Below are 27,109 nucleotides of genomic sequence, written 5' to 3' on the forward strand. Positions count from 1 at the left end.
GGCTGCTAAGGGTAAAATAAACCCTCACCCACTATCACCACCAAAAGGTGGGCTTGTACCTCCTGGGACTTCATGTGGTCGGAGCAAGCCCTGCCTTACCCCTGCCTGCCTGGGTGAGGAAGACAGGAGTAAGCAGAGTGTGGCTTTGGGTGAAATCCAAATCCCAAATTCTGGGAAGGAGATCTGAACTCCGGAGAGATCTGCAGCTTGCTGCCCCCAGGAGGGGAGTCCTAAGTGTGTGTGCCTTCACTTGGGAAAGGGCACTCCTGTCTTTTTTCCAGGAGACCCTAAAAGAAGGAAGAAATGAGCTATCGAACGCGCTCCACTCCAGGCAGTGGGAGATGTGCTGTGGCAGGAGGTCGTGCAGGGGCTGTGGTGCAGACGTGCACACCGGTCACCTCACGGTGATGGTGAATTTTGGCACCGCAGTCACAGTCCGTGATGGGACCAGTGTTGTTGCTGGGGCTGTGAGCCTGCTACCAGCGCTGCGATGCTGCTGTGCCTCTCTGCTTCCAGGCAGATGTGACAGTAGCTGCTGCGTCACCTCCTGCCCCATCCCGTCCCTGGCACAACAACTGGTGTGAATGTTTTATAATGGGAGCATCCCTAATTGGGGGAAGTCAGCTTGGCTAATTCAGACCAGGTTGACTTTTATCTGAGCGGATTTAGGGAGCATTCCCACGAACGGCTCTGCCAGAGTGTGGCTGATCTCTGGAGGGGTGGCTAACAGCTGGGGACAGTAATTTCTTCCAGATCCAGCAATGCTAGAAGAGGATGGCTGTCAGGAATCACAGTACAGATGTACTTATGAGACCCTCTAAGAATATGGTTACTTCCCCACCACCACTCCCCCACACACAAACAAGAGAATAAATAAACTTTTGTGTACAAGCGTAGCCAAAGATGAAAACTTGAGAATTGTCTTCAGTGTAAAACCCTTCCTTTACCACTGTGTGTTCTGGCAGGGATTTAAATTCACAAGTGTCTTTACCTCCAGCGCAGCGAAATACTGATGCACCTGTAAAAATGGGAAATGGCTTCTTTTTTTTTCTTTGCCCCAGTTATACTGAACTATGTCCCTTCCTCCCGTGTTTCTGTGTTAGCACTCATTAGCAGTGAATTATCTGTCTCCCATACAGCCCAACTTGCACAAATCTGTTGGTTGTAGGAGGAGCAAATCTGATGTTTCAGTGGTGTGTTTTTGGATCCAGGACAGACGCTGCAGAAATAGATCTTCTCTGACATGTCTCTCTTGAAAACTGATACCAACAGGGCTTTTTGAGCAAGAGACCTAGTGGATAATATAACTCGGTAACGCAGGGTCTCTTCTCTCTCGGGGAGTAGAAGCATGTAGGCTTCTCTGCTGCGGGGTAAGGGCTCCCCCAGAGGCCCTCGCTGAGCTGCGCTGGGTTGAGATGAGGCTCTGAGAAGCAAGCTGGTTGTTCCTCCTGATCCGTAACTCTTATCCTTTTGGTCTGATCTCTCCTCAGCGTGGCACGATGCGGCGGCGTTATGAGGATGATGGCATCTCTGATGATGAAATTGAAGGGAAGAGGACATTTGACCTCGAGGAAAAGCTGTCCACCAACAAGTTTAACTCCACCTTCGTGGTCTTCATGGAAGGCAAAGGTTTGTTCTTGCTGCAGTGTGTGCTACTGTCAGTAACCAGACAGCTGCTGCGCTTGGCGGCTTCTCCAGCGAGGCATGGTGTGTGAGATGACCTTTCCCCGAGCCTTTCGTAGAAAGCTAACAGCCATCACAGTTGGATGTGCTCTTGTGCATCTGACTACACCCGAAGCCTCCCTGACTGCCAACTTGAAGGGCGGTTACAAGGCACTCATGGTGTTAATGAAATCCTTTCCCATTGTCCTGCGTTTTGCTGCCTTTTACTTTCCATCCTTTTGTAAAGTTGGGAGGACTGTTCACTGTTCATACCAGTTCTGTGCTTTCCTCTGCTGTAAACTGCTTTACTTGGGTTATGCAAGTGGTGCAGAGCAGGCAGAGGACGTTTCTGCCTGCTGCCCTGCCAGTTCTGCAGCAGTCCCTAAGCAGTTTGAAGGCAATGTGAGACACACTGGTGGAGGATTGGCTCAAATCTGCTAAGCCCTTGGGCCAGGGGAGCTGTAACAGGGAGCGTGTGTGGGAAATGGCATGGAAGCCGCTCGATCTGGAGAGGCATGAGCCAGGCTGCAGCGCTGCAGGCTCGCTGGGACACGTGGCAGCCAGGAACAAGAGGGTTCGCCTGGGTCAGCACCTGTAATTGCAGCCACATGTCTACTAGATGCTTAATTCAAAAACTATGTGGGATCTCTCCCCTTTCTTTCACCACGCATACGGCTCAGTGGGATGTCTTTTCATCACACAGCTAGTGCAAGCCTCATGAGGATTTACCATGAGGGAGGAGCATTTCTTCAAGACATCTCTTTCTTGGCTGTGAGCTTCTTGAGGAAGTGAGGACCAAAAACCGTGTTGTTCCCTTGTCTGGTGCGGCTTGTTGGAGCAAACTCCCCCCTCCCTGGGGGGCCTGTCTGAGACTTGTCAGCAGCACATATCATGCTGCTCACAGACCTGCCGCAAAGGAGTTCCAGCATCTCTGCAGGGATGTAGAAATAGTGAGGAACAGGGCTTGCTTTCGCTGGCTAGCCTTGCCACAGAGATAGGAGGAGGTTCTCAGGCCTCAACTGCACAGGGCCCCGAACAACCTGATCTGAGTCTAAAGTCAGTTGGCTGGGAGCAGGGTTGGACTGGAGATCTCTCCAGAGATCCTTTCTAACCTCAGTGTGTCTACAGTCCTCTGGAGGAGCCTCCCCTAACACCTTCCCTTCTCTTGTCTCCCCACACCAGACTTCACAGTTGAATACATCCAGCGGGGCGGCCTGAGAGACCCTCTCATCTTCAGGAGCTCTGACGGCCTGGGGATAAAGTGAGTATTTGGGGCACCCAGATGGGTGGCTCTGGCCGAATTCCTTGCCTCTCTCCAGATTGTGGGATCTGATCCTGGTAGTGGGATCTGTGCTCTCTCAAGTTGGTATGACCACATCCTGTCCATGCTGTTCTTTACGTGCAGTGAGCAGAGAGAAGTATCTTCTACCTCAGTTATCCCATTCTTACTTGTTTGGGCTTAAAATGAGAGGACTGAGTTGGCTGTAGGTGATCACAATTCAGCAAAATCTCTGAAAAGTCCCAGTGCTGCTCTGATGCAACATCTGGCTGGGTTTCTTTCCTAGTAATATAGGCATCTATTGCCAACGAGTCAAGCAATTTAGTATTTCTGGCATTTTCCAGAATTCCAACCTGATTTACCCAACATGGTTACTTTTAAACTGCCATCTGTCTCTCTTACTACAAGTCAGTCAATTAAGGTTTACAGCTCTTGAGTGTAAAGCTGTACCGATGCAAGACTTTATGCCGTTTTATGATGTTCATATACGCTGTGGAGTGGTACATATAGTTTTAAAGCAAGTAATACTACATCAAAATATGACAGCTGTCTTCTACAAAATCTGCTCTAGTGTTTCTGCTGGGTCAGTGTTTTTTGGTTTTGATTAATACAAAAGTTAGAGGAATAAATTAGCCCTAACAAACTTTGTCAGAGCCAGTATCAGCAACACTGCTCTTATGTTCCTTAGCTGGCTGAACGGGTGGGCAACAACTCATCCAGTGCATGATGTACTGTACTGCATTACCTAGGAAATTGTGCCAGGCTCAGTTTTAACTGCTGGTTGACTTGGGAGGGCAGAGATGTGATACTGAGGATTACAGTGTGGGTGAAACTGGATTTCTTCTGACCTTTTGGTTATTTCTCTGGGTTAAGAGCTGCTTGAATGGCTGCTTGCCCGTTCTGCCTGTGACAGCAGTGTTTGTACAGATGAGTATGCCAGTACAAACAGTTAGAGGAGTTATGCTGTGTCAGTGAAATATACTGGTTGTACTGGGCTGGCTATGCCCTTTATATTGGGATAACTTCTATTAGCAATCTTTAAAACAAGAGCTAGGATTGCTTAGCTCAAGGCCTGCTTGCTTGTTTGCCAGAAGCCACTCTACAACATGCTCTAGAGGTGGTATATCCTGTTCCCAAATCTGCTTCCCTAGCCAGAAGTTGGGCCCAGTGTTTCACCCCAGCACTCAGCCCAGAGCTATGGCCCCGAGATCTAGTTGCATGATCCTCACCCACACCTGAGAGGCAAAAAGAAGCCCAGTAATATCTTCAGGGTGCTGATACTGGAGGTACAGGTGGGAAGGGTCTGCAACCAGAAGCACTTCATGATTTTTTTAGCAAGATTGTTTGTCCTGCAGGATGCCAGATCCGGACTTCAGCGTGAATGATGTGCGGCTGTGTGTCGGTAAGTGTCCGGGGACCACAGTGCACCTCTGCGCCCTGGGCAGACAGGGAGGAATGGGGAGAGTTGTTGGGTTTATCAAAGCTAGAGGTCTGGTTTTGTGGCTCCCCCAGTGTGCAGCTGGTTGAACCTGAGCCGTCCTTAGCTGGTGGATCACAACTCTTAACTGCTTGGGTGTAGTTTGACCTGAAACAGCTTCTGTTTCAATGTGGGTATGGAAGAAGGTGAAGTTATGGGAGAGGCCAAGATGTCACACTTGTGTGGGTGGGTTCTTTGAGGAAGGATCTCATGTGTCCTGGAGCATCTCTTCTGGGTGGTCCATTGTGCACAGGGACGGTTCCGGTGACGTCTGTCTGTTCTGGCAGGGAGCCGACGGATGGTGGATGTCATGGATGTGAACACGCAGAGGGACATTGAGATGTCCATGGCACAGTGGGCACGCTACTACGAAACACCAGAGGCCGAGCGGGAGAAACTTTACAACGTCATCAGCCTGGAGTTCAGCCACACCAAACTGGAGAACCTGGTGCAGAGACCTGCTACGGTGAGCGTGGCTCTTCCTTCCACAGGAATGGCCTTTCCCTTGGGCTTGTGGTTCCCTGTAGGCAAGGTGCAGCCTGGCACTTGAGCATGGGAGGAGAGGGGCTGCTTGTAACATGCATGGGCTTAGCCAGGGATGTCACTGCTGTGCTCTGGAAGCTGCTGGAGCTGGTCCTGTGTTTGACTCCAACCTTATCTGCTGGAGCTGATCTCATAGTCAGGCTGGGGCTGCCCAGCATCTGCATCTCTCAGCTGTTGTGACCACGGTCAAGTCCCTGACATGTCGTTCTGCAGAGAACTGACTTGTTCACTAGCTGTCAGCAATTAGAGAAATGGAAGTGACTGGCTGAGGAATAATTAGAGTGAATTAACCTGCTCCTGCTGGCTGGTGATCAAGAACGGGCACAGAGTCTTGGCCACTGTCTGCCAAGACCTTGGCTGTCATTCAGTCCTGGGCCTCCCTTCACTCTGTGCTGTGCACTGCGCTGCTCTGGTGCTTGGTGCAGAGCCCCGTCCTGCATCCAGCAGCAGCAATCAGCTCCATTGTGCCCGAAGAGGGGTGCAGGACAAGGGTGGCTTGCCATAACACATGGCCAGGTGTAAAACTCCAGCAGGGCCTAAATCGGAGCTCAGCAATGCTTGCTGCGTTTTGAGAGAGGAGCTCAGGCCTGGATGCTGGCTGAGCTTCGCAGTTTCCTTGCTGTTTGGAAACTGTGGTGCCGTTAAGACAGCAACCCTGTGTTCAGCTGGGACTCCAGAGGGTTGTGCAGCCTGGCAGGGAGAGTTTCTGATGCAAAGTGCTGAAATCTCTGAGGGTGGAGGAGGCCAAGACTTGGAGGTGTGCTGGGAGGGGGCCAGGAGGCTGTTTGGCAGGGGGAAAACGAGTTGCCCTTCCTGAAGTGTGGAAGGTGGGATGGATGGGATGGACATCCTGAACACTCTCTGCAGTCAGAGAGGAAGGGGCAGCTCTGCAGGGCCATTCACTTCCCTCCGTTAACTGCAGAGGGAGCCTGGACATCTCTGCCTGCTCATCTCTCCCTGCTCTGGCTGTCCTGAAGCTTAGCGAGTTGAATCCCACCCTAGCAGATGCTGCCCAGCATGTTTGTTTTTTTTTTTTATGGAAGCCCAGTGCAGTTCCTGCCTAGCCCCTAAGTAGAAAATCAGCATCACAGTACCATGCTTGGGATCTTGCTGTGGTTGTTTGCTGCTTGTGTGAATTCAGAGACCCGTTGTACAGCAGCTGGCATCGGAGCAGCTGGTCCAAAGTACTTGATGTGTGGGGTTGCACCGGTAGTATCAGGAAGGTTGCTGGGTGGTTTGAGTCCGGAGGGCAACTGAGCACCATGCAGCTGCTCGCTCACTCCTTCCCCTTCAGGAATGAGAAGGAGAATATAAAGTAAAAGGCTCGATAATCAAGATAAGGGTGGAGAGGGATAGTTCATGACTTGCCTGTTGTGGGCAAAAGACAGACAAAAGGGAAGAAAAAGAGCATCAATTTAATTCAATCACCACCACCACTTAATTTAACAATCACAATAGGGCAGTGAGAAGTATTATCACATCTTAAAAACGCCTTCTTTCCAGGCTCAGCTTTGCTCCCAATTTCTCTCCCTCCACCCAGCAGCACAGGGGGCAGGGGATGGGGGTTGCGGTCAGTTCATCACTCGTTGTTTCTGCTGCTCCTTCCTCCTCAGAGGGAGGACTCCTCACACTCTTCCCCTGCTCCAGAGTGGGGTCCCTCTCACAGGAGACAGTCTTCCATGAACTTTTTCTGACATGAGTCCATCCCATGGGCTGCAGCTCTTCATGGACTGGCCTAGTGCAGGCTGCCCTCAGTGCTGGCCTTTTGTGGGCACAGCTAGCTTCTCCAGTGTGGGGTCCTCCATGGGCTGCGGGTCGGCATCTGCTCCACCGGTGACCTCCATGGTGCAGGGGCACAGCCTGTCCTCTCCCCATGGGCTGAGGGGGGTCTCTGCTCCAGTGAATCTCCCCCCGCCCTCCTCCTCCTCCTTTCTTCTACTGACCTCAGTGTTTGCAGAGATATCTCCCTCACAGCTCCTCCTCACAACTCCTCTCAGTTTCACCTTGTTAAATATGTTATCACAGAGGTGTGGACACCATTGCTAATTGGCTCGGCCTTGGCCAAAGACAGGTCCAAGTTGGAGCCGTGGGAGCTTCAAGAAGCTTCTCACAGGAGACCACTGCTGTAGCCCCCTCCCCTGCTACCAAAACCCAACCTAGGGCCAGAATGGGGGTGTCATGGTGATTCAGCTAACACCGGGGCTTCCTCCCCTTCCTCAGTACTGTCGTTGGTTGTGGGTTGCTCTGGGCCAGTGCGTGCAGCACTGCAGTGGCTTTGATGGGCCCGGTGCAACGCCCCAGTGTCCAGCTGTGTGTGAGCTGGGGGCTTACCAGGCAGGCAATAGGTATTTGAGCCTCTAGAACAGCCTGGGGATAGAAAAAGGGGTTATTATGCCCCTTTCATCTCTACTCATGTCTCCCACCTTTCTGCTGTAGGTGGATTTGATTGACTGGGTTGATAACATGTGGCCCAGACACCTGAAGGAGAGTCAGACAGAGTCTACGAATGCCATCCTGGAGATGCAGTATCCAAAGGTGCAGAAGTAAGTGACTTCCTGAGCTGTTCCAGTGGTAGCAGGCAGCAAAGCATCTCCTGCAAGAAAACTGCCCAAGGGAGAAGCAGTTTGTACCAAGGGGAAGCGGGAGGAACAGTCTCCCTGTTTGTTTCAGCAGGTGACACTTCCAAGGACACTGCAGTTAGTTATTTAAGTCCCTGCTGAATGCTATGTGGAAGGGCAGTCGAGTGATTTCTAAAGAGCTTGGGGGAAACTCTTGGTGCTCACCACCTTGAGAATGGGGAGTCAGTTGAGCTACTGGGGGTTCCTAGAGCTGCCGGGGGTTTGAGGATGAAAGCTCTCCTTTTGCCTGGGCTAGATCTTTTTGCGGGGATGTGATACAAATGCAAAGCGAGCTGTCTCCTGCGAACCACCGCCTCCCTGCAGCTAAAGTGCTTAGCACTGCAGTCATTGGCTTCTGGCACTGCTCTGAGCCATTGGCCTGGGTTTGGGCAGCCCGTTCTCTTTGAATACATCGTATTTGCTCTAAAACGTGGATCACCACTCATTTTACCTTGTTTTCATCTTATTTTCCGCCAGATACTGTCTGATGAGTGTCAAGGGCTGCTACACAGATTTCCACGTGGACTTCGGTGGTACTTCTGTGTGGTATCACATCCATCGAGGGGGAAAGGTAGGAGAACAGCCCCTCTTGGGGAAGTTACAGATGCTCTAGGAGAGTGGCTTCTAGTCTATTCGCTTGTCAATCCTTGAAGACACAGATCCCAGACAGCAAACTGAAGTCTTTCCACCCTAAACTTGTTTATCTGTGGTTCTTGGAAGTAGTTCAGGCCCTCAGAGGTCCACCAGGCACAGGCTGAAAACTCGTGCTGTAGAGATGATGCTGAGACAACCCTATAAAAGGCTAAATGACAGAACGTGCCTTGGGCTTCTGAGAGATCATTTGGCTACATGGGTGATCACCTCTTGGTGTGGCGCCGATAGCACACTGGGAGCAGCAGCAAATGGAAGAAAGGTAATTAAAGATGAATAGGAGCCTCTCCTAAAGCTCAGCTGTCCAGGGGTTTTAAATAGCCAACAGATGTCTGAGGGGTCACCTTAAAGCATCAAGTGATTTCAAAAGCAGAAGCATTTGAACTGAAGGTTAGTGACAGGTCTTCACTGCAAAACCCTTGAATGGTTTCTGGTGAGAAGTAGCTCTGAAACAGTGTCAGATATGAGCTGCTTGTCTGGAGTTACTTCCTGTAGCTGAGCCCAGCCCAAGATTTCGAAACTAACCCCAGGCCCCATCGAGTTTGAGTTTATCTGGTTACAAACTTCGAGTGCAGTGTTTGTTCCCTGATGGGTGACTTCCAGTTATAACTGTGCAGGGATTTCCCTGTGCCAGGCGTCCATCACCCCAGCTGTGTGGTGTTCTGGCTTGGAAGAACTCTGTCTGGAAGGGGATGTGGAAAGGTGCCAGTCCTCCCACTTGTCCTTAGGCAGGGTGAATTGCACCTTAAGCTCCCCTTACAGTTGGGGATGTTGTATTTGTTCTCGTAACCTTCAGAAACCAGATCTGTAATAGTTTGGGTACTGTATCACTGAAGGGGCTAGCTAGTACTTGATCAATTTAGTCAGACACCTTAGCTAGCACTTCTGCCGCTCTAGAGAGCGCAGTCGTGTTCAAAACATGACACTTGGTCAATATGAAGTCCTTGCTGGGAAAACCTCCCCTCTGACTGCCATTGGGTGGATGTCCCCGTTGTCAGGGGACTCAGTTTCTGCTTTAGCGTTACCACTGTAACAGCACGGAGGAGCTTGTATTCAAGTTTTTGCTAGCTGCAGTTGTCAGCTCTACTGTAGTCAAGGAAACTTTGCACTGCTGTCCAGGGAGGGTGGCAACGCAAACAGACTCATCATAGTACATTTAAATCGATGCAGTCAGGGCAGCAAAATCTGGTAGTAGCTCAGCTTCGTAGTATTAGGAAAAGCTGATGTGGAGGAGTGTTCTGTAGTGCAGGATTTACCAAAGGCAGGTCCTGCCTCTTGGCCAGTGAAATGCACCCAGCTCCTGACTTAAACCCTTGTGAGCATTAGAAAAGACCTTGCTGCTTCTAATAAAAATGATCAGCCATTTAGGGTTGAGTTCATCAAGGAGCCAGGGGGTAAAAAAGGCTGCCTGTGGTGGCTGGATGACATCCGAGAGCCTTGGACAGCCTTGGGCTTAGGGAGCCCTTTGCTTGTAACTGCTGCGAAGGAACTGTCCAGCTAAAGGGCTCCCTCCACAGCCAGTGAAGGCAGATCTCTGGGGGGAAAAAAAAACCCTTGTCACTTCTTTAGGACAAGTCCTGAGCAATTATTCGGTCCCATTTTTCTCTACTGACTTACTCTAAGTTCAGGGAACACAGCAAACTGCTCCACCTGAAGAATCTGGGCTTTTCCCCCACCTCTCCTTGCAAAGGAGCTGTAGCTGCCAGACATTCCAAGCGATTCTGGTGGTTTGTGGCTCCAGTGCCTTCCCCCAGAGGAGGAGCTGACAGTCTCTGAAGAGCCTCCTTGGGGATGGATATCAACTTGCCACCTGTATTGCAAGGAGCCAGGGAGGTGCAACTCCCTAGTTCAGTCGTAGCTCTTACTAACATGGCAGAAACACGCAGGTAAGTATCTCCTTGGTCTCTAACACTGGTGTCTTTGGGCTCTATATCTCTTGAGGCTTATGTAAATAATACATTTACAAAATATCCCAAGCTCAGTCAACCTGTGGTGCTCAGTGCACCAGGTTGGGAAAGACCTCACTCAACAGCTTGCCCTCCCAAATGGGACAGCTTCTTAGGTCACTTTACTGGGAATTTCTGCAGATTTCCACCCTCTGTGAGTGGGGAGAGGAAAAGATTTAGATGTCTGAAGAGGGAGCGGGGCAGGTTTGGAAGAAAGAAGGGTTACTCAGTAGTTGTTAATTATGTGATGACTTACATACATGTGTTGTTTTTATTTGCAGATCTTCTGGCTGATCCCTCCTACACCCCAGAACCTGGAGCTCTATGAAAACTGGCTTCTCTCAGGGAAGCAGGGAGACATTTTTCTTGGGGACAGAGTGTCAGAGTGCCAGCGCATTGAGCTCAAGCAGGGCTACACGTTTGTCATCCCCTCAGGTACCACAGGGTGGGCAGGCACATCCTGGCTTTTCCCCGGGTTGTGGCAAGAGAGTGAAACTCCTGGAACACGAGCAAAATCAGAACAGGCAGGCTCTAGCTTTCTCCCTCGGGAGTAACGGGGAGAGGGAGATGTTACGTGGCTCCATCCTCTTGCTTGCCAGCTCCCAAAACATGCCTGTCATGGCACTGTGGATTCAGCCCAAGCGACAGGAAGGCTGTGGCTGGCTCACCTCATGCTTGATCAATTATTAAAAGAGGCTTTCCCAGAGCCTGTTGTGTTGACATGCGGAGCAGCGCACGTTGAGGACAGAGGCTGGCCCAAAAACAGCTCCTCAGCTTCCTGGGTCTCTTGTGAAATCTCTGCGGAGTTATGTTCAAATTGTGAAGCAAGGAAGGGGGAGTCAGTGTGTGAGTTCAAGGAACAAGGTGACTGCTCTGGACACAAGGAAAGACAGTCAAACAGTCTGCATGTACCGGAGGTAGGAGAACTGGAAAGCATGTAGCTAGATGTTGGAAAACCGTGAAACCCAGTAGGGAGCTGGGAAGCAGTAACATGTAGAAACTTGCAGGTAACTACTTTGCAGAGGGCTTGGGCAAGGAGACTTTGAGGTTGGGAGTGGGAAGCTCTCAAGAGTTAAGAGAAATCTTTAGCCTGACTTGGTTTAGCCAGCAGAATAATTGGAGGGCATCAGCGATGTCTTGCATGCACAGTTAGTACAGTGCTGTGCTAGAAAACAGCAAAGGCAGAAGGGATGAGGCAGATGGAAAAGCAGCTCAGGTTGGTTGTTTGCAAGGTGTGGCTCACAGCCTTTTAGAACCTGTGACGGAGACCTGTGGTGTCTGTAAAATGTTGTGCTTGCACTAGGGAATACTCCCTTGTGAGCAGAAGGGTTGTTGGACCTCTTTGAAGGCTGCTAATAAAACTGTTGCATAAAAATTGTGTCCATAAGACTGTCTCAGATGTCTAAGGTCACTGTAACCTGCTGTTTCATCTCCCAACAGCAGTGCAGGAATAAGCTGTGTTGTTCCTAGTCCCGCTGTAAGCTACAGAAAACACCACGAATTGCACAAGTTACTCATTTGAGTCCTGTTATCACAACTGACACTTCTTTTGAATTGAGTGGCCTTGCCTGAAACCCACGCTGGAATTCCCAAAATGTTGGGCTTGGCTGGATTGCTTAGCCTTGGAGATAAGAGAGCTGGAACTTGAGTTACTTTGAGGGTATTTCAATTGTTGAACAGACTTCAGAAGATTGTTTTCCTTGTTGCTGGTGTTCTTAGGCCTAATGCAATTAGGAAGCAACTTTCCAGAGAGACCAGGATGACAAAAAGCTACGGACAGGGAGTGGATATTGGCACATGTGCCACCACGGGACGATGCGAGGCCAGATCTGCGGGTGTATTGAAGTACCTAAGTACAAGTCTGTCTCTAGCTCTTAAATGGGTCAAGTGAGCTGGGTATTGAGTAATTCAGTAGTGACACGGTGGCTGTAACGCATCAGTGTCTGCCCTCCTCGAAGAGCTGGGGTCCTGTTGTAGCCCCCCACTGCTGCTGGGGCTGGCTGATGTGACGGGGGGTCAGCAGCTCGTCTGTGTGTTTGCAGCTAACCTGGATGCAGGTTAAGGGTGCAACTGTCAGGCTGGACTTAACTGAGCAGCATCAAGGTTGTGCAGATTTGCTGCTCTAAAGAGCACATTTTGTAAGAGATTGGAATTCAATTAGTAGGGACTGTCAGTGGTGAGACCTTGACCTCACCTAGTCACTCAGAAGTATTCTTCAAACTCTGCTTTCTCTCCAAGGTTGGATCCATGCTGTGTACACGCCCATGGACACACTGGTTTTTGGAGGCAACTTCTTACACAGCTTCAACATCCCTATGCAGCTCCGGATCTACAGCATCGAAGACCGCACTCGGGTAAGGCCCTGCGGGAGAGCTGGGAGGATGCGGGGAGGGCGCAGCCGAGAGGCAAGGCGAGCCTCCCCCTCAGAGATTGCTCCAACTCTGGCTGTCTAAGCGAGATGTCCCAGCCTGCTAAATGTACAGGCAGGGACTTGGGCAGAGCGACAGCCTGCAGTGTGCACGAAGGCTTATTACCTCCCCTCGTCCTGCCTGCGGTCACACTGGGCTCCCGAGGGGTCTGGAAACCTTGTTGTGAGTGGGACGGGGCGCTCCCCTGGCTGCCTGAGGAGGAAGGCACCAACCTGTCCATGGGAGCACATCCAGCGTGTTGCCTCTTCCCTTATCCAGCTGCCTTCTGCTGCTGGGTGTTGATCTTAGAGATTCTAGAGAAGAGGAGGCTGAGGGGAGACCTCATCGCCCTCTGCAACTCCCTGAAAGGAGGGTGCAGAGAGGGGGGATGAGTCTCTTGACCCAAGGAACAAGCGACAGGACAAGAGGGAATGGCCTCAAGCTGCGCCAGGGCAGGGTCAGACTGGCTCTTAGGAAGTATTTCTTTGCAGAAGGGGCTGTTGGGCGTTGGAATGGGCTGCCCAGGGCAGGGGGGGAGTCCCCATCCCTGGAGGGGTTGAAGAGTGGTGTTGACCCAGCGCTGAGGGATCTGGTGGAGTTGAGAACGGTCAGGGTGAGGTTCATGGTTGGACTGGATGATCTTCAAGGGCTTTTCCAACCGAGATGATTCTGTGATGTGGTCTAAGATGAGAGGTCTCGAGCAGAGAATGGTGTTGGCGAGCAAGTGCTCTCACTTGCTCCTTGTGGAGATGTGGGGTCTGCAGCGCTCAGCACCTGCTGAGAAGCCTCGGGACATGCCTGGGCTGTGATGACCAGTCTGTTGGCCTCTCCAAAGCAGCTCAGGGTGCTGCAGCAGGACCTGGGGGTTAGCACCCAGCTGTCAGACCATCACCCAGAGCAGCCGAGACGTACAAAGAACAACGGAGCGTGTGCCTGCTCCACCCTGGGCAGTGTAGCCTCAGGAAGGCAGCAGGGTCAGGGACATCTTCTGCCTGTGTGTGAGTTGACAGAGCCCCAACAGCTCTCTGCTAAATAGCTGAGCTGGTAACATCTCTCTTAATAGACCCACCCTTTTCCTCCTCCCATACAAACACTGGATGCTGTGCTGGGGCTCGGGAGGAGGGCTTGAACCATTACCTTCAACTGAAACCTTTGGTGGCATCTGCCACTTTTTTCTTCTAATGAGAAGGAGGTCTGGGGTGGGAAGAGCCAAAAGAAAAATGAAATGTTAATGGCTTGCAAGTGAGTAGTGCCTGGTCTCTGCTCTGCCTGGTGATAATATCCTTCTGCAAGGAGAATTACATCAGGCTGCCAGAAGCATGAGTGATGCTGTTATACACGTACATGCGTTTCCTGTCTCTCGGAAGGGGTTCCGTCTGGTTTGAGGCATCAGGAGCAAGAGCTACTATCTCTGTGCAGCGCGGTGGCAAAGGAGGCCTGAGCAGATCCCCTTCCCCTTTCCTCTTTTGCAGGTCCCAAATAAGTTTCGTTATCCCTTCTATTACGAGATGTGTTGGTATGTGCTGGAGCGCTATGTCTACTGCATCACCAGCCGCTCACATCTGACCAAGGACTTCCAGAAGGAATCGCTCAGTATGGGTAAGCCCCCTAAACTGACTGGCCAGCCCTTATTTCTCCCTCGCCCGTGTCAAAGCGGTTTCTTGCACCCTCCTTCTGGGGTCTGGTTCAGCTGTGCGGCGGGCAGGGGAGGGCTGCATGGGAAGAGTTCAGGACCATCACTTCCTCAATTTCACAAGTTGGTTTCTTTGGGTATTTCCTCCCTTTTCACTCTTTGCTGTACTGAGCAGACAGAGAGCATTGCAGACTGGCCAAAGGAGGTGCTGTTTATTACCCTTCCTTTTAACAAGAAGTCAAAACTAGCCAGACTTTTACTTCCTCCTTTGCCCCTGTGACAGGCCAAGGTTCCTTGTAGCTGCAAAACCAGTACACAAGTTCCTGGCCTTGCTGGTACACGCAAAGCTTTTAACAGAAGAGGTGGAGGGAAGTTGCTGTAGACACCGCTGTGCTGTGGGCTGCAGGGCAGGAATGCTTTCTTGCTGAGCAGGGCCTTCCTGCACGCAGAGTTTAAATGTGCCAGGGAGTGCAGGGAGTCTCTCAAAAGGAATGTTTGGCTACCTTACAGCCAAGGCAAGCGGGGCCTGAGCAGTGGTTCAAGAGATAATTTCTCAGAGAGTCGTCTTCAGTGTGGGATAGCCTCCACTCAAGACCCTGGAAGTAAATCTGTCCCCACTCCCTGAAGAGGCTGTAAATGCTGACTCCTGGGCACCTCATCTCAGGCCTCTTCGGGGCTTTCCATTTCTGTGCAAGGGCCCCTAGCATAGGATTTCTGTGCAAGGGGCCCTCTCAAGATCTCCCTCAACACTTGGTTTGGGAAAGGCTGGCTCTGTCCTCCTCCTGCCTGGAGGCCTCCGGTGCCTTCATCACCTTTCCTCTACCACTGAGCAGTGTGAAGTGGGAACTAGTGCAGACTGCTGAAAGGAAGGGAGCAGGAGAGCCCCCTTCCTTTTTACTGTCAGAGAAGGGTGCTTTATCACGTACAATCAGGCTCAGAGACCTCGTGGTCATCTAGAGAGTCCACATCCTCTTTTTCCCATCATGAAGGCAGGATCAAGGTCCCAAGTCACTCCCAGGACCAGATGGCTGGAGATCCCAAGTCCTCCAAAGCAAAGTCGGGTTGGATGGAGCTCTGAGCAACCTCATCCAGTGAAAGATGCCCCTGCCTAAGGCAGGGGGATTGGACGAGATGGTCTTTAAAGGTCCCTTCCAACCCAAACTATTCTAGGATTCTGTGAAATTCAGTCTAGGGCACTGCTGTCTCCTCCTCTGGGAGGTTTTCTCATGTCCTGTGCTTTGCCTTCCCACAAAACAAGCCAGGAATTGGAAAGGGTTTTAGCTGTTCTTTTCCAGCTGCTATGTGCCCCGTCCTTTCCTCTCGCTGTGTCCCCGTATGTATCTGTTGCTGCAGCATCTCTGGTAACTGGGGGGATTCCTCTAGAAGCTGAATGCCTCCTGTGAGTGATTGTCTGCCCACCACGCTCTTCTCTCACTCTTTCTCCATCGTGGCAGATATGGAGCTGAGCTCCTCGGACTCGGTAAACATGGAAGAGGAGGAGGAGGAGGAGGAAGAGGAGGATGCAGCAGGGAAGGAACCCAGGCGACCAGTCACAAGACGGTCCGTTCTCACCAGCCCCGTAGCCAATGGTGCCAATGTGGACTATGATGAACTGGGCAGGAGCTGCCGGAGCAGCCTGCCGGGTCTGAAGAAGACCCCGTCTATAGACTCTTCCGACTCCAGCCGCGGCTCCCAAAACGGCCAGGCCTGGGACCCCAACGGTGGCAGCCCACGCAAGAGCAGGAAGGTGCACCTGACCCAGTTTGAGCTGGAGGGGCTGCGCTGCCTCGTGGACAAACTGGAGTCGCTCCCTCTGCACAAGAAGTGTGTTCCCACTGGCATTGAGGATGAGGACGCCCTCATCGCTGACGTCAAGGTACGTAGGCATCAGGGAGTCACAGGCCCTGCCGTTCCTCGGGGCTTCACCCACTTTTTGCGCGGTTGGAGGTGGGAAGGCATTTCCTCACGGGGAAACTGCTTGACCCTGACCTTACCCACACCCTGGGGCAAGGGAGTGATGTGTCTGCAGGCTTGGTGTCCTCTTCTTCCTCTGCATGAGGCCAATGCTATGCCAGCTGATGCTGTGGGACAGCCCTGGCTTGGATTTTGGGTTGGGACTAGCAGGAGCAGTAACTGCTCCCAGCCAGCGTGGCTGAGACTCACCTGGGGACCCTCTGGGCCCTGTCTGGGTCCCTTGTGGGTGTCAGTGCAAGAGCGCTCGTTTGCAACGCAGTTGGTTTCCAGTTCTGACTGGGGACTCCTTGGGATGCTGGACACTGTGACAGTTGGAGCCGTTCCCTTGCCCCAGGTGGATTTGGCCTTGTTTCTTTGGGTTGTTTGCACAGGATGTGAGCCTAGGTTATACAAGTCGGGGGGGGTTTGTGGCTTGGTTTGTTTGGTTTTTTTCCCCCCCTGCCCTGCTTTATACCCTGAGCTGTATCTGCCAGACCTGCTGTGCTGATTCCATGAGCTTTGGTGTTTTAGCCCTTTTCAGCACTAAAGTGAGGATGTCAGCCTCACTCTATTCCCCAGAAGTCTGTTTTAGTCCCTAAAATCACAGTTACCTTCTCCCTCCTGGCTGATGGTGATCTGTTCAGCTGCTTGCCTCTACTGAAGCCAACATCCAGACGCAGCTGTGGGTATATCCTTGTCTTTGCTGTTGTGTTTCTTTTCCAAGTGCTGTCTCCTGACTTTTGTTGGTAAATCTGGTGCTCCATTGCGTTTGGAGCAGCAGGTGCAGCTCTGGGGTCCCAGGGTGGGCTGTTGTTTGCAGGCCGAGCTCTGGAGGGCTTGAAGGGGGGGTGGGAGTAGGTGCTGTTGAGTGGCTGCAATTCTGGTTTCCTGTGACTTTTTCAAGTGCGTTGTGCGTGCCGTGGCCTTTGAGTATGCAGCGTGTGTGTTTCTGAGCCACTACGGTGGGGTGGCCTCGGCCCTACCACAGATCTTACGATGCTCTGGAGAGACTCAGGCTGTGAGCACAGTGTTTCGCCCTTGGACTGAGGAAGGGAGGCTGGTGGGGTGTGGTGGGTGTTTTGAAGGCAGAACATTCAAGGTTGTCGGTGTTCAGCTCGGTTTTGAGACCTGTTCAAAGGACTTTTTATGTTCTGGAGCTGATGGATGTATGTGTGCCTGTGGTTTTGATGTGACCCATCAGCCTCTGTGTCTGGTTGTACCTCATGGATGAGCCGTGGGTGAAAGTCCCTGCAGTCTGGTCAAAGCAAACAGCTTCCCTGAAGGACTTTGCTCCTTAAAGCTGGCTGTCCTCTGAGGTTCAGAAGTGTCCTGAGCTGCAGGACTCTGTCTCTCAGGACTAGCAGCCTCCCAGGTAAAGCCTGTGCTGCAGGGCATCCTCAAGGCATGAAGATCCTTAGTCATCAGACTGCAGTGGCTGGAGAAAACAGGGCAAGTTTGTCAAACCACAGCAAACCTCTGCTGTCAAAACTCATGTTTTCCTTAGAAGTGGTGGAACTGACAAGTGTAGGTTGGCTTGTAAAACCTGCAAAGGGGTAAGACATTTCTAGCTAAATCTTTTAACTGGTCTGGTTACTGAAAAGCCTGGTATAAGTGGAGGTCTAATTTTTCAATATCAACAGCTTGTATGGAGAACACTTCTTTTTTTTTTTTTTTTTTCCCTAAGGCAAAGACAAGTTGTTACCAAGCTAAAGGTGTGAAGCAGCCATCTCTGCATCTGTAACTCATGATGTGGGATACAGATCCTATTTCAGTCATGTTTTCTTTGTAAGCTTCAGTGTAACTCCCTCCTCTAATAGCTTTTGTGTTCTTGCACAACTGTAGCTGACTCTCCCACAACACAGTCCTACCCTGGCTGTGTGTAAGCGCAGCCCTTCCTTTCTCTGGTCTTGTTCTGATGCTTCCGCCTTCCCTCACAGCTCTCAGAGGGGTGATTCATGTGGGATCCCTCGTGCTGCACCCCAGACCTGGATCCTTTCTGTTCACCTATTTGTCTTTATGCAGTAGCGGAGAACTACAGCCTAATCCCTTTTCTGTGACTTAAGCTAAACAGAAAGCAGTACATCCTCCACAGCGTCTTAGCCTGACTCTGGGGCCATCGGTCTGCAGCAGGTACTCTTACCCTTACATCACCAGGTGAGGTCATTAATAGACCTGAGATCTGGCCAACAGGACTGTTGGGAAAGACCCACCCTGGAGAAGCACAGAATCGATGTGTTTTCGGTGCTCACCGCCTTTGCCGCCATTGCTACGTAGCTGTGTCCAGGTAGGCAGACGCTGCGTTGTGGAAGGTTTTCGTGGCTGTGGCCTGCATGTTTATTTGGTCTGTCTGCTACCCAGGATCAGAACATGGTGTTTTCTCATCAAGAGAGCCCAGACAGGCAGGTAGTGACCTGGCACTACCAGATCAAACATCCTACCACGCTTCCAGCCACCCTCCGCTAACCAGCGTCCCCAGGCACACGGGAGCAGGTACAGACCAGGAAAATTCTGCCTTTTCCCACAACCTCTTGTGTGGTGATCATGTCTTCAGGATGCCCATATGTTGGGTTACATGAAGAAATATGCTTCTGTATCCTGTCATGAGCTGAGCCTGGAGCTGTCACATGGTGGGACGTGACACTTTGGATGTGACAAAGACGTGCTTCCAGCTCCATGGCAGGATTGTCTGTCTGCTGAGACTCTGTAAAAGGTCTGCATCAGGCATTTTGAATAGGAAGAGCATGTTGCCACCTCTGCCTCTCCTTAACCTTTCTAGCTTTGCCTGTCTCCCTTGGAAAGCTCCTGGTGACACCACATTGCTGCCTTCTGAACTGGTGACTGAGGGCTGCTCTGCAGTGACTTAAATGTGGAGGGTCCACAGAAATCAAAAAGGCTACTGTAGCACTGATGTCTTGCCGAAAAATCTCTGTGCGTTTGGTGATGCCTCTGTGGATCTGGACTGGGGTTGTTGGAAAGGTCATTGGCAAAGAGGAATCTTCTGAGAGGCCCCACTGGTTTTTTGACTGCTTCTGTCCATTGCTTCTGACCCCTCTTGGGATGTACTGGTTTCCCTCGTTCAGGCTTCAGAGGAGCAGGATGGTCCGTGAGGTTCTGGCGTTAGAGCTGTCGGACCTGCTGTTGGCTGACTCGTGGGGAGCTGAGCCCATGTGCGAACCGTTGGCTTGCTGCAGTGCCACCAAGCCCTGTGGCCTCAGCAACTGCCACAAACAGGTTATATTTGGGCTCTGTCTGGAGGCGTTAAAGTGCCAAACGTAGAAGCAAGAAAAACCTCTCCTAAAAGTGCAGATCCTGTCTCCAGGACCTCATCTCAAAGCCTTTGGTCTGGCATTGCCCACATACCTGGTTCTGTGTTGTGCTGGGTCTCCCCGTGACCAGAGACACCTTCTCGCTCATCTGCAAACATGTTACTCTTCTCGTCTGCATGATCTGCTCCTCCTGTGGGTCACATCTGCCTGAAACATTCCTTGTGCTCTCCTTTCCCTGCCCCAGTAAATCGGCCAGCTGGAATCTGTTTTCCCAAGACTGTTTCTCCAGGTGCTCACATCTAAGAGAAGCAGCGAACATGTCAGCTTGCTGAAGCCCAGGGGATGTAAAATCGCTGATGAGCACCTTTGGGAGGAGCGAGTGGTCTCGGGGCACTCTGCTCCTTCTCTGTGGCCATGGGGGGGAGTGTGCACAGTCCCCCATTTGCTGCAGGACAGTGGGGACACAGAGAGGACTTGGTGGGGAGCGGGTGCTGCTTCCACTCGGGATGGGCGAGGAAGTTCAGGTTGAGCTGGGCCACCCTTGGGTCCCCCCTTGGTGGGACGGCAGCACTTGGCCACGCTCTTGCCTGCAGGTCCCTCCCCGTGTCTGTGCCAGCGGTACAGCGTCCACAATCGCTGCCCGACGTGTCCACGATCACTGCCCAAATGCGCGTGCCACAGCCTGGAGCGCATCAGGCCAGAAACCCTCTGCCATCCTGCCTGATGGGGCATCACCTCGACAGGCCATTTGATGTGCTTGACCTTGGCAATGTGATGGAGGAGCCACCTTGCGCGTCCTCCATGCCGGGCCAAACCACACTGCCGGGCTGGGTGTCCCTGGTGAGATGTGCGGTGGGGCCCGAGGGTGTCGGTGGTGGTTCAGGTGGTGACAGTCTGGACCCAGGTGTATGGTCATTGTGGCCTTGTGGCTTCCTGGGCTCTCCAGGGGCAAGAGAGACAAAAGCTGAGGTTGCCAGCAGATGCTGTGGCTGCATCAGGAGTGGGAGCAGTCGCTGTTCTCCGGTGCTGCTTTGGGGAGCTTGCTTTATTTCAGGAGTTTCCTCCATTTTAATTACGGTGGTCTGGAGCTGGGTGGGGGGTTTTTGGGGAGCTGGGGCTGGTTGAGGAGAACTTGCTTTGCCCGGCATGGGTTTATCCCCCTCTAGTGGTTAGGTCACTGGTGGCTTTGGGACTACAGATGCTCCCAAACTTGGCTGATGGGATGTTTGTCCGGGCAGGTTTGTCCATCCAGGTTGGGAGGGTGCGGGTGCAGAGGGTGGTGTCTCCTAAAATCCAGGTGGGTTCAGCTTCCACCCAAAACCCCAAAAACCACCTCAGCAAAGACAAAAGAAAGGCACTGGGGGAGGCTGGGCGTGAGCGGGACTGGCGGAGCGAGGGTAAAGGCTCTCCGCTGTGCTCGCCCCGGCCTTGGGGAGCCTGGCCCCGGCATCTCCAGTTGCGGTGGCGGAGGGAGGGAGGAAGATGGGCCGCGCCGCCCGGGCCCCTGCGCCAATCCGTACGGCGCCAGCCGCCCGTCCGGGCCCCTCCCGGCTCTGCAGCAGAACGGCTCTGCCCTCTCTGCTCGTTCGCTCGCTTTTTCTCTTCTGCCATCTTCCCGTTGCAAAGCATTGCTGGGAACCGCATGTGGGTGACGCAGCAGCATTGTTTCAGGCTCAGGAAGCTGCTGCTGCTGCCCAAGGGCTCGGCAGGAGGAACACGCGGTTGTCGGAGCCGGGGAGGAGCCGGGGGTGCTCGGGGTGGGGAGCGCAACGGCTCCCCCAGCCATGGCCCCGAAGACCAGGGGTCCAGTTCGAGTCCGCTCAGACTGAGCCCAACCCCTGGAGGTGTCCGGGGAGAGGGGGGGGGGCCCCCAGCCCTCGCAGTGCGGGCACCGAAACAAAGAGGGCTCGGCAAACTTCACCCCAGAGTCTCGGCAGCTCCAGAGGCGCAAGGTCAGGCAGCTGGCAATGCTCGTGGGACGGGGAGGGGACGCGGGGACGCTCTCGACCCAGCCAGGGTGGGAGGGGATGGCGGGGGGACCCCTGCTTCCCTGGAGGGGGTCTCTGGCTGGTGCTTGGGCTCACCTCTCCCCTCCCTTTCCTTGGGGTGCGCTCGCTGGTGCCGACTTTTTGCTGGCCGGGGGAAGCATGTGGTGCGCTCGCAGGGTCCCCTCCGCCTTGTGTGTCTGTGCCCCCCCCCAGTCAGAGCGTGAGGGGTCAGAGAGGACGAGGGGGCTGTTGCCCACCCCAGCGCCGAGCCAGATGCAGCCACAAGACCCGGGTGCCCCCCTCAAAAGCCCCTTGTCCATCTCCCCAGCTGGAAGTATGCCTGAGCCACCGCCACCCCCTACGGTGCCCCGGGCGGGGGGAGGCTGCGGTTCCCTGCCCACACGTATATATAAAAATATATATATGTGTGTGTGTGTGTGTGTGTGAGCCCCCAGCCCCTGACCTTTCCTTTCAGCGTGCGCTCAGGGGAGGGCTGGCGGGGAGGTGGAAAGTCTGTAGGCAGCACCGCGGAGCGAAGGGGAGGCCGCGGTTTCCTGCCGCCCGCAGCCACCCGAGAAGGGCGGGAGAGCACCGGAAAGCCGGGGCACACACCCCGGGGAGTGGGCAGCCCCACGGGGGACACTGGCCAGCCCCCTGCCCTGGTCCTGCCTGGCAGCAGGAAGCACTGCACGCGTGGGGATGCCGGCAGGAGACTCCTGCCGGCGTAGCCATGGCAACGCCAAGTAAATAAAGCACCTTTTGCAACGGGTAAATTTGGTGGGGAATGGTTGCAGGGAGGGGGCTGCGATGGAGGGGAGCGAGAGGGGCCGAAGCGGCCAGGGTGAGCACAGGGAGTTCGTGTCCACCCAGAGCGAGAGGGTGCTTATCGTGCCGTAGGGCTGTGTGCCCGTCCGGTTGCTGCCGAGGGATCTCTCACGTCAAAGTCAAAGCCAAAGCCAAACCCCGAGGCAATGCGGGGGAGCAGCTCTTGGCTACCTCACAGCTTGCACCGGGCTACGGAGGGGTTGCTGGGGCACCACGTCCTGCCACCGCTGCACCCTCCAGCTACCCTGTGCCTGGGGAGCAGATGTGGGGGGGTGACCCTCGTGAATCCTCCCCCATAAATCTCCCCCCGATTGCAAAAGCTTGGCGCTCTCCCCCTACCACTGCACAGCGCGGGGCCTCGGGGCTGAAATGCAGTTGATGAAAGCGCTCGTGCAGATCGACTCGACAGAGCTTGTCTGTCTCATGTGGGGAGGGATCGTTGCTGGCGGGCGTGGGTAGAGGAGGGCTCCTTCCCAGCCGTGTTTGAAGCGTTGCTGGCCTTGGCATCTGGTCGGAGCCCGCCTCGCTGGCGGGAGCCTGTTTCACTCTGCTCACACCTGTGCTTTTTGTCTTTCTTGCTTTTTTTTTCTTTCCCTCCCCTTCTCTCTCTCCATTAGCTGCTGCTAGAAGAATACGCGAACAGCGACCCCAAACTGGCACTTACAGGCATCCCCATCGTCCAGTGGCCCAAGAGAGATAAGGTAGGAGCTGTGAGGAGGGGACTGGGGAGGGTATCGCCTGTGGTTGAGCTGATTACCTGCGACCAGGCTGTGGTGGCACCGCTTCCCTACCTGCGTTGGCAGCCCAAGCCGGCGGGCAGGAGGGGAGCAGCGCAGAGGCAGGCCATGGGGCACAACCATCTCCACAGCTCTGCAGGCAAACCTGTTTGCTGGCAGTGGTGGAGGTCTCCCACTGTGCCGGTTACCCTGGCTCAGCTGGCGGGTGGTAACTGCGTCAACCCCAGCTGCTCCGTGTTCTCCAGCCCCTTGGTTGTGCTCAGAGGAGATGGAGCTGCGCTGGTGGGGAAGGAGTGATGCAGAGAGCTGGGGATGAGTCTCTTGAACAAGGAACAAGCGACAGGACAAGAGGGAATGGCCTCAAGCTGCGCCCGGGCAGGGTCAGACTGGCTCTTAGGAAGTATTTCTTTGCAGAAGGGGTTGTTGGGCGTTGGAATGGGCTGCCCAGGGCAGGGGTGGAGTCCCCATCCCTGGAGGGGTTGAAGAGTGGGGTTGACCCAGCGCTGAGGGATCTGGTGGAGTTGAGAACGGTCAGGGTGAGGTTCATGGTTGGACTGGATGATCTTCAAGGGCTTTTCCAACCCAGATGATTCTGGGATTCTAAAGGGTGCTCTCCCGGCAGCTCTCTGGCTTGATAAGGGAGTCCTGGGTGATATGAGTTATGTTGTGTGTCAGGGGAATGTCTTGCTGTCGCCTTCCCCAAGGGATGAAGGGCGAGGTGTGGGGATTGATCAGCATCAACCCTGCCTGTTCTCTGGGCAGGCCAGCCCCTCGCTGCTAGGTGTATGTGCCCCCCGAGTTCCCTGCCCCTGCCAACACACTGCCCATGCTGTAGCGTTGGCTCTTGCAACCCCAAAGAAAGGCAACTCCCTCCTGGGGGTCTTTACCTGAAAATAGCAGCCAGCTTCTCAGGAAAGTGACCTTTCAGTGTGCCGCTGCCCTTCCCTCTCCAGCTGTGTGCATAATCCAGAGCCTAAAGCTGAGCTACAGCCCAGGCTGAGCTTGCTGGGCAGATGGAGGTGAGGAGCAGCCTGCTGCTGGCCGGCCGGACTTCCCCTCTGCAGGCTGCCTTCCCGTGGCCTGCCAGCCCGGCTCCCATAGGTCACTGACTTCCTTCCTGCCAGGAGACAGGTTCACGGGTGGGTGTGTGGGAAGAGCAGGACCCCATCGCGCTGAGAAGGGTGGGTAACACCCCGTCTGGGTGTCTGGAGACAAACAAGCCTCTCGGGTTGCCCTTTGGAGGTGCCTGTCTCTGCCTGCCTGCCCTGCCCAAGGGGATCCAGCCTGATTTCCTGGTCTTTCACCAGCACAAGCACCTTGGGCAGCTTTTCTTGGAGAAGAAGCTTTCGTGCTTGTGGATGCAGCATTCAAATGCTTGGCACATCCCTGACCCTGAGCTTGGGCTGGGTTTTTCGGGTGCCTGCTCTTCCCCAAGCTCATCACCATGGTACACAAAGTGTGAGGGCCAATCCTGGAAGGGTGCTGCAGTATTTGCTGTGAGGGCTGATGGGACAGAGTCTGTTGGGAGAGTTGTGCTGTCCCACCCACATTGTAAACGGGTGCTTGGGTGTTCCCAGAGCACCTTGAGCTTGAGGGAAAGGGTGACAAGAGCACTCGTGTTAGAGCTGAGCCCTGTGCCCTCGTGCAGCTGACAGAGGGACCTGGATAGTGCAGAGACAGGATGGGCTTTCTGGCTGCCTGGGTGGATTTGGTTGTCTTTACCTCAGAAGGAAAAAGTGGCTGTTGTTGGAGCACCGCAATGCTTTTGGGACTCAGCAGCCCTTTTCAGACCCATTTCTGACTCCTCATGGGGGGTGGGAGGAAGGGGAGAGCTCTTGGTGTGGGGTGGCGAAGGCTGAATGAGTGTGCTCGAGGAGAGGTGCTCGGGGCAGCGCCTATACAGGCCAAGAAGTGAGAGAGTGGGGCTGTTCTCTGGCACACTATCTGAGGTTGCAGCGAGGGAGCCAGGGATCTGAGACTTTCTGACCAAGCTGAATGCAGCCGTTGGCTCGTCTCACGCCACTTCCCTCTATTTCTGTTGCCAGCTAAAGCTCCAGGCCCGGCTGAGGGTGCGCCTGCCCACCATCCCCATCACCAAGCCGCACACCATGAAGCCAACCCCCCGCCCGACACCCGTCAGGCCTACGGTCTCTCCCATCGTGTCAGGCGCCAGGCGGAGGCGGGTGCGGTGCCGAAAATGCAAGGCTTGCATGCAGGGCGAGTGTGGCATGTGCCACTATTGCAGGGACATGAAGAAGTTTGGTGGGCCTGGCCGCATGAAGCAGTCCTGCGTCCTCCGGCAATGCTTAGCGGTGAGTCTGCGGCCCAATCCTTTTCTCAGCACTAGCGTGGCCAGCAGGGACAGGGAAGGGATCTTCCCCCTGTACTCAGCACTGGTGAGGCCGCCCCTCGATGACTGGGTTCAGTTTTGGGCCCCTCACTCCAAAAAGGCCATTGAATGACTCGAGCGTGTCCAGAGAAGGGCAACGGAGCTGGTGCAGGGTCTGGAGCACAGGTCTGATGGGGAGCGGCTGAGGGAACTGGGGGGGTTTAGTCTGGAGAAGAGGAGGCTGAGGGGAGACCTCATGGCCCTCTACAACTCCCTGAAAGGAGGGTGCAGAGAGGGGGGATGAGTCTCTTGACCCAAGGAACAAGCGACAGGACAAGAGGGAATGGCCTCAAGCTGCGCCAGGGCAGGGTCAGACTGGCTCTTAGGAAGTATTTCTTTGCAGAAGGGGTTGTTGGGCGTTGGAATGGGCTGCCCAGGGCAGGGGTGGAGTCCCCATCCCTGGAGGGGTTGAAGAGTGGGGTTGACCCAGCGCTGAGGGATCTGGTGGAGTTGAGAACGGTCAGGGTGAGGTTCATGGTTGGACTGGATGATCTTCAAGGGCTTTTCCAACCCAGATGATTCTGGGATTCTGTCATTCAGAAGTCTGCTGCAGCCTGGCAGCAACTCTGTGTGGCCAATTAGGGTCAGAGAGACGAGAGCAATGACTAAGCTTGATTCCTGGGGGATAGTTGGCCCCTTCCCCATTGTTCAGGCGGTGGGGGAATAGAAAAAAGCAAGGGGGAAGGCTGTCCCACCTTGCCCTGGTTTCACTCCTGCTTTCCTTTGTAGCCCAGGCTGCCTCACTCGGTCACGTGTGCACTTTGCGGGGAAGTGGATCAGAACGAGGACTCGCAGGACTTTGAGAAGAAGCTCATGGAGTGCTGTATCTGCAACGAGATCGTTCACCCTGGCTGCCTGCAGGTGAACAGCGTGGGTGCTGGGGCAGATGGGGGCTTGGCTGTGGGGAGGGACTGCTGCTGACTACCCTCTTCTCTTTGCAGATGGATGGGGAAGGGCTGCTCAACGACGAGCTCCCTAACTGCTGGGAGTGCCCCAAATGCTACCAGGGTGATGACGCAGAGAAGGGCCAGGTAGGAGACGAGCTGTGCTGTGCCAGGGCAGGGCCTGTGTCCTCCATCCCGCTGCATCCTGCTAAGGGATGGGCAGTCTTCAACCAGGCTGGGCTGCGTGGGCTGGCTGGAGGGCAGGCGTGCACCAGTGCACCCCAGGGGACCAGTTGGGCAGTGAGTAGTGAGGGGGGAGTCACTGGGGGTGCAGCACAGCTCGGGGGGGGCCTGACAGCATGCTGCTGCAGCCAAGTCCTGGGATCCCGCAGTAGGATGAGCTGACAGCCCCCTGCTCTCTGTCCCCGGCTCCCAGGGAGCCTGGCAGCAGGCCAAGGCCAGGCTCCTGCAGAAGCACAGGGGCAGAGCGGGGGTGTTCCTTGGCCAGGCGGTGAGTGGGCTGCCTGCGGTGGCAGCTGGCCCGTTGGTGGCTGCCAGCACTGCCCGGGACACTGGCCTGCAGCTGCTGCCTCGCCTGTAGGACCGTGCCTGCTGCTGTGGATAGAAGCACGGCAGCTAAGGCAAGCCAGGCAAGGAGCAACCCCTCTGCAGCAGCTTCTCCTGGGTGATGCACATGCTCAGGGTGCACATCTGCCTGGTTCTTGGGTCCCCCAGCACTTTAAGCAGGGGTGACGAGCCCCCCTTGTCCCCACAGTGTCTTGTGCTGGTCTGTGATCCTGAGAGTTTCCACTGCAAGAGGTGGGGGACTGTTAAACACAAAGCAGAAGAT

General features: G+C 54.1%; 1 protein-coding gene across 4 annotated transcripts in view; it reads left to right on the plus strand.

Moving 5' to 3' along the window:
- Positions 1–27,109, plus strand: part of KDM2A (lysine demethylase 2A) — a 53,402-nt gene that overhangs the window by 20,587 nt on the left and 5,706 nt on the right. For 2 of the 4 annotated variants that reach the window (XM_074842692.1, XM_074842693.1), the window contains 14 exons: positions 1,491–1,629; positions 2,845–2,923; positions 4,297–4,343; positions 4,706–4,884; positions 7,398–7,504; positions 8,057–8,150; positions 10,458–10,611; positions 12,415–12,530; positions 14,057–14,183; positions 15,672–16,093; positions 22,867–22,950; positions 25,032–25,298; positions 26,105–26,236; positions 26,317–26,406. In XM_074842692.1, the coding sequence (XP_074698793.1) occupies positions 1,491–1,629; positions 2,845–2,923; positions 4,297–4,343; positions 4,706–4,884; positions 7,398–7,504; positions 8,057–8,150; positions 10,458–10,611; positions 12,415–12,530; positions 14,057–14,183; positions 15,672–16,093; positions 22,867–22,950; positions 25,032–25,298; positions 26,105–26,236; positions 26,317–26,406 (2,037 nt within the window). The other 2 variants (XM_074842694.1, XM_074842695.1) reach the window with 2 other exon arrangements.

This window comes from Strix aluco, chromosome 16, assembly GCF_031877795.1.
Source record: "Strix aluco isolate bStrAlu1 chromosome 16, bStrAlu1.hap1, whole genome shotgun sequence".
Classification (NCBI taxonomy): Eukaryota; Metazoa; Chordata; class Aves; order Strigiformes; family Strigidae; genus Strix; species Strix aluco.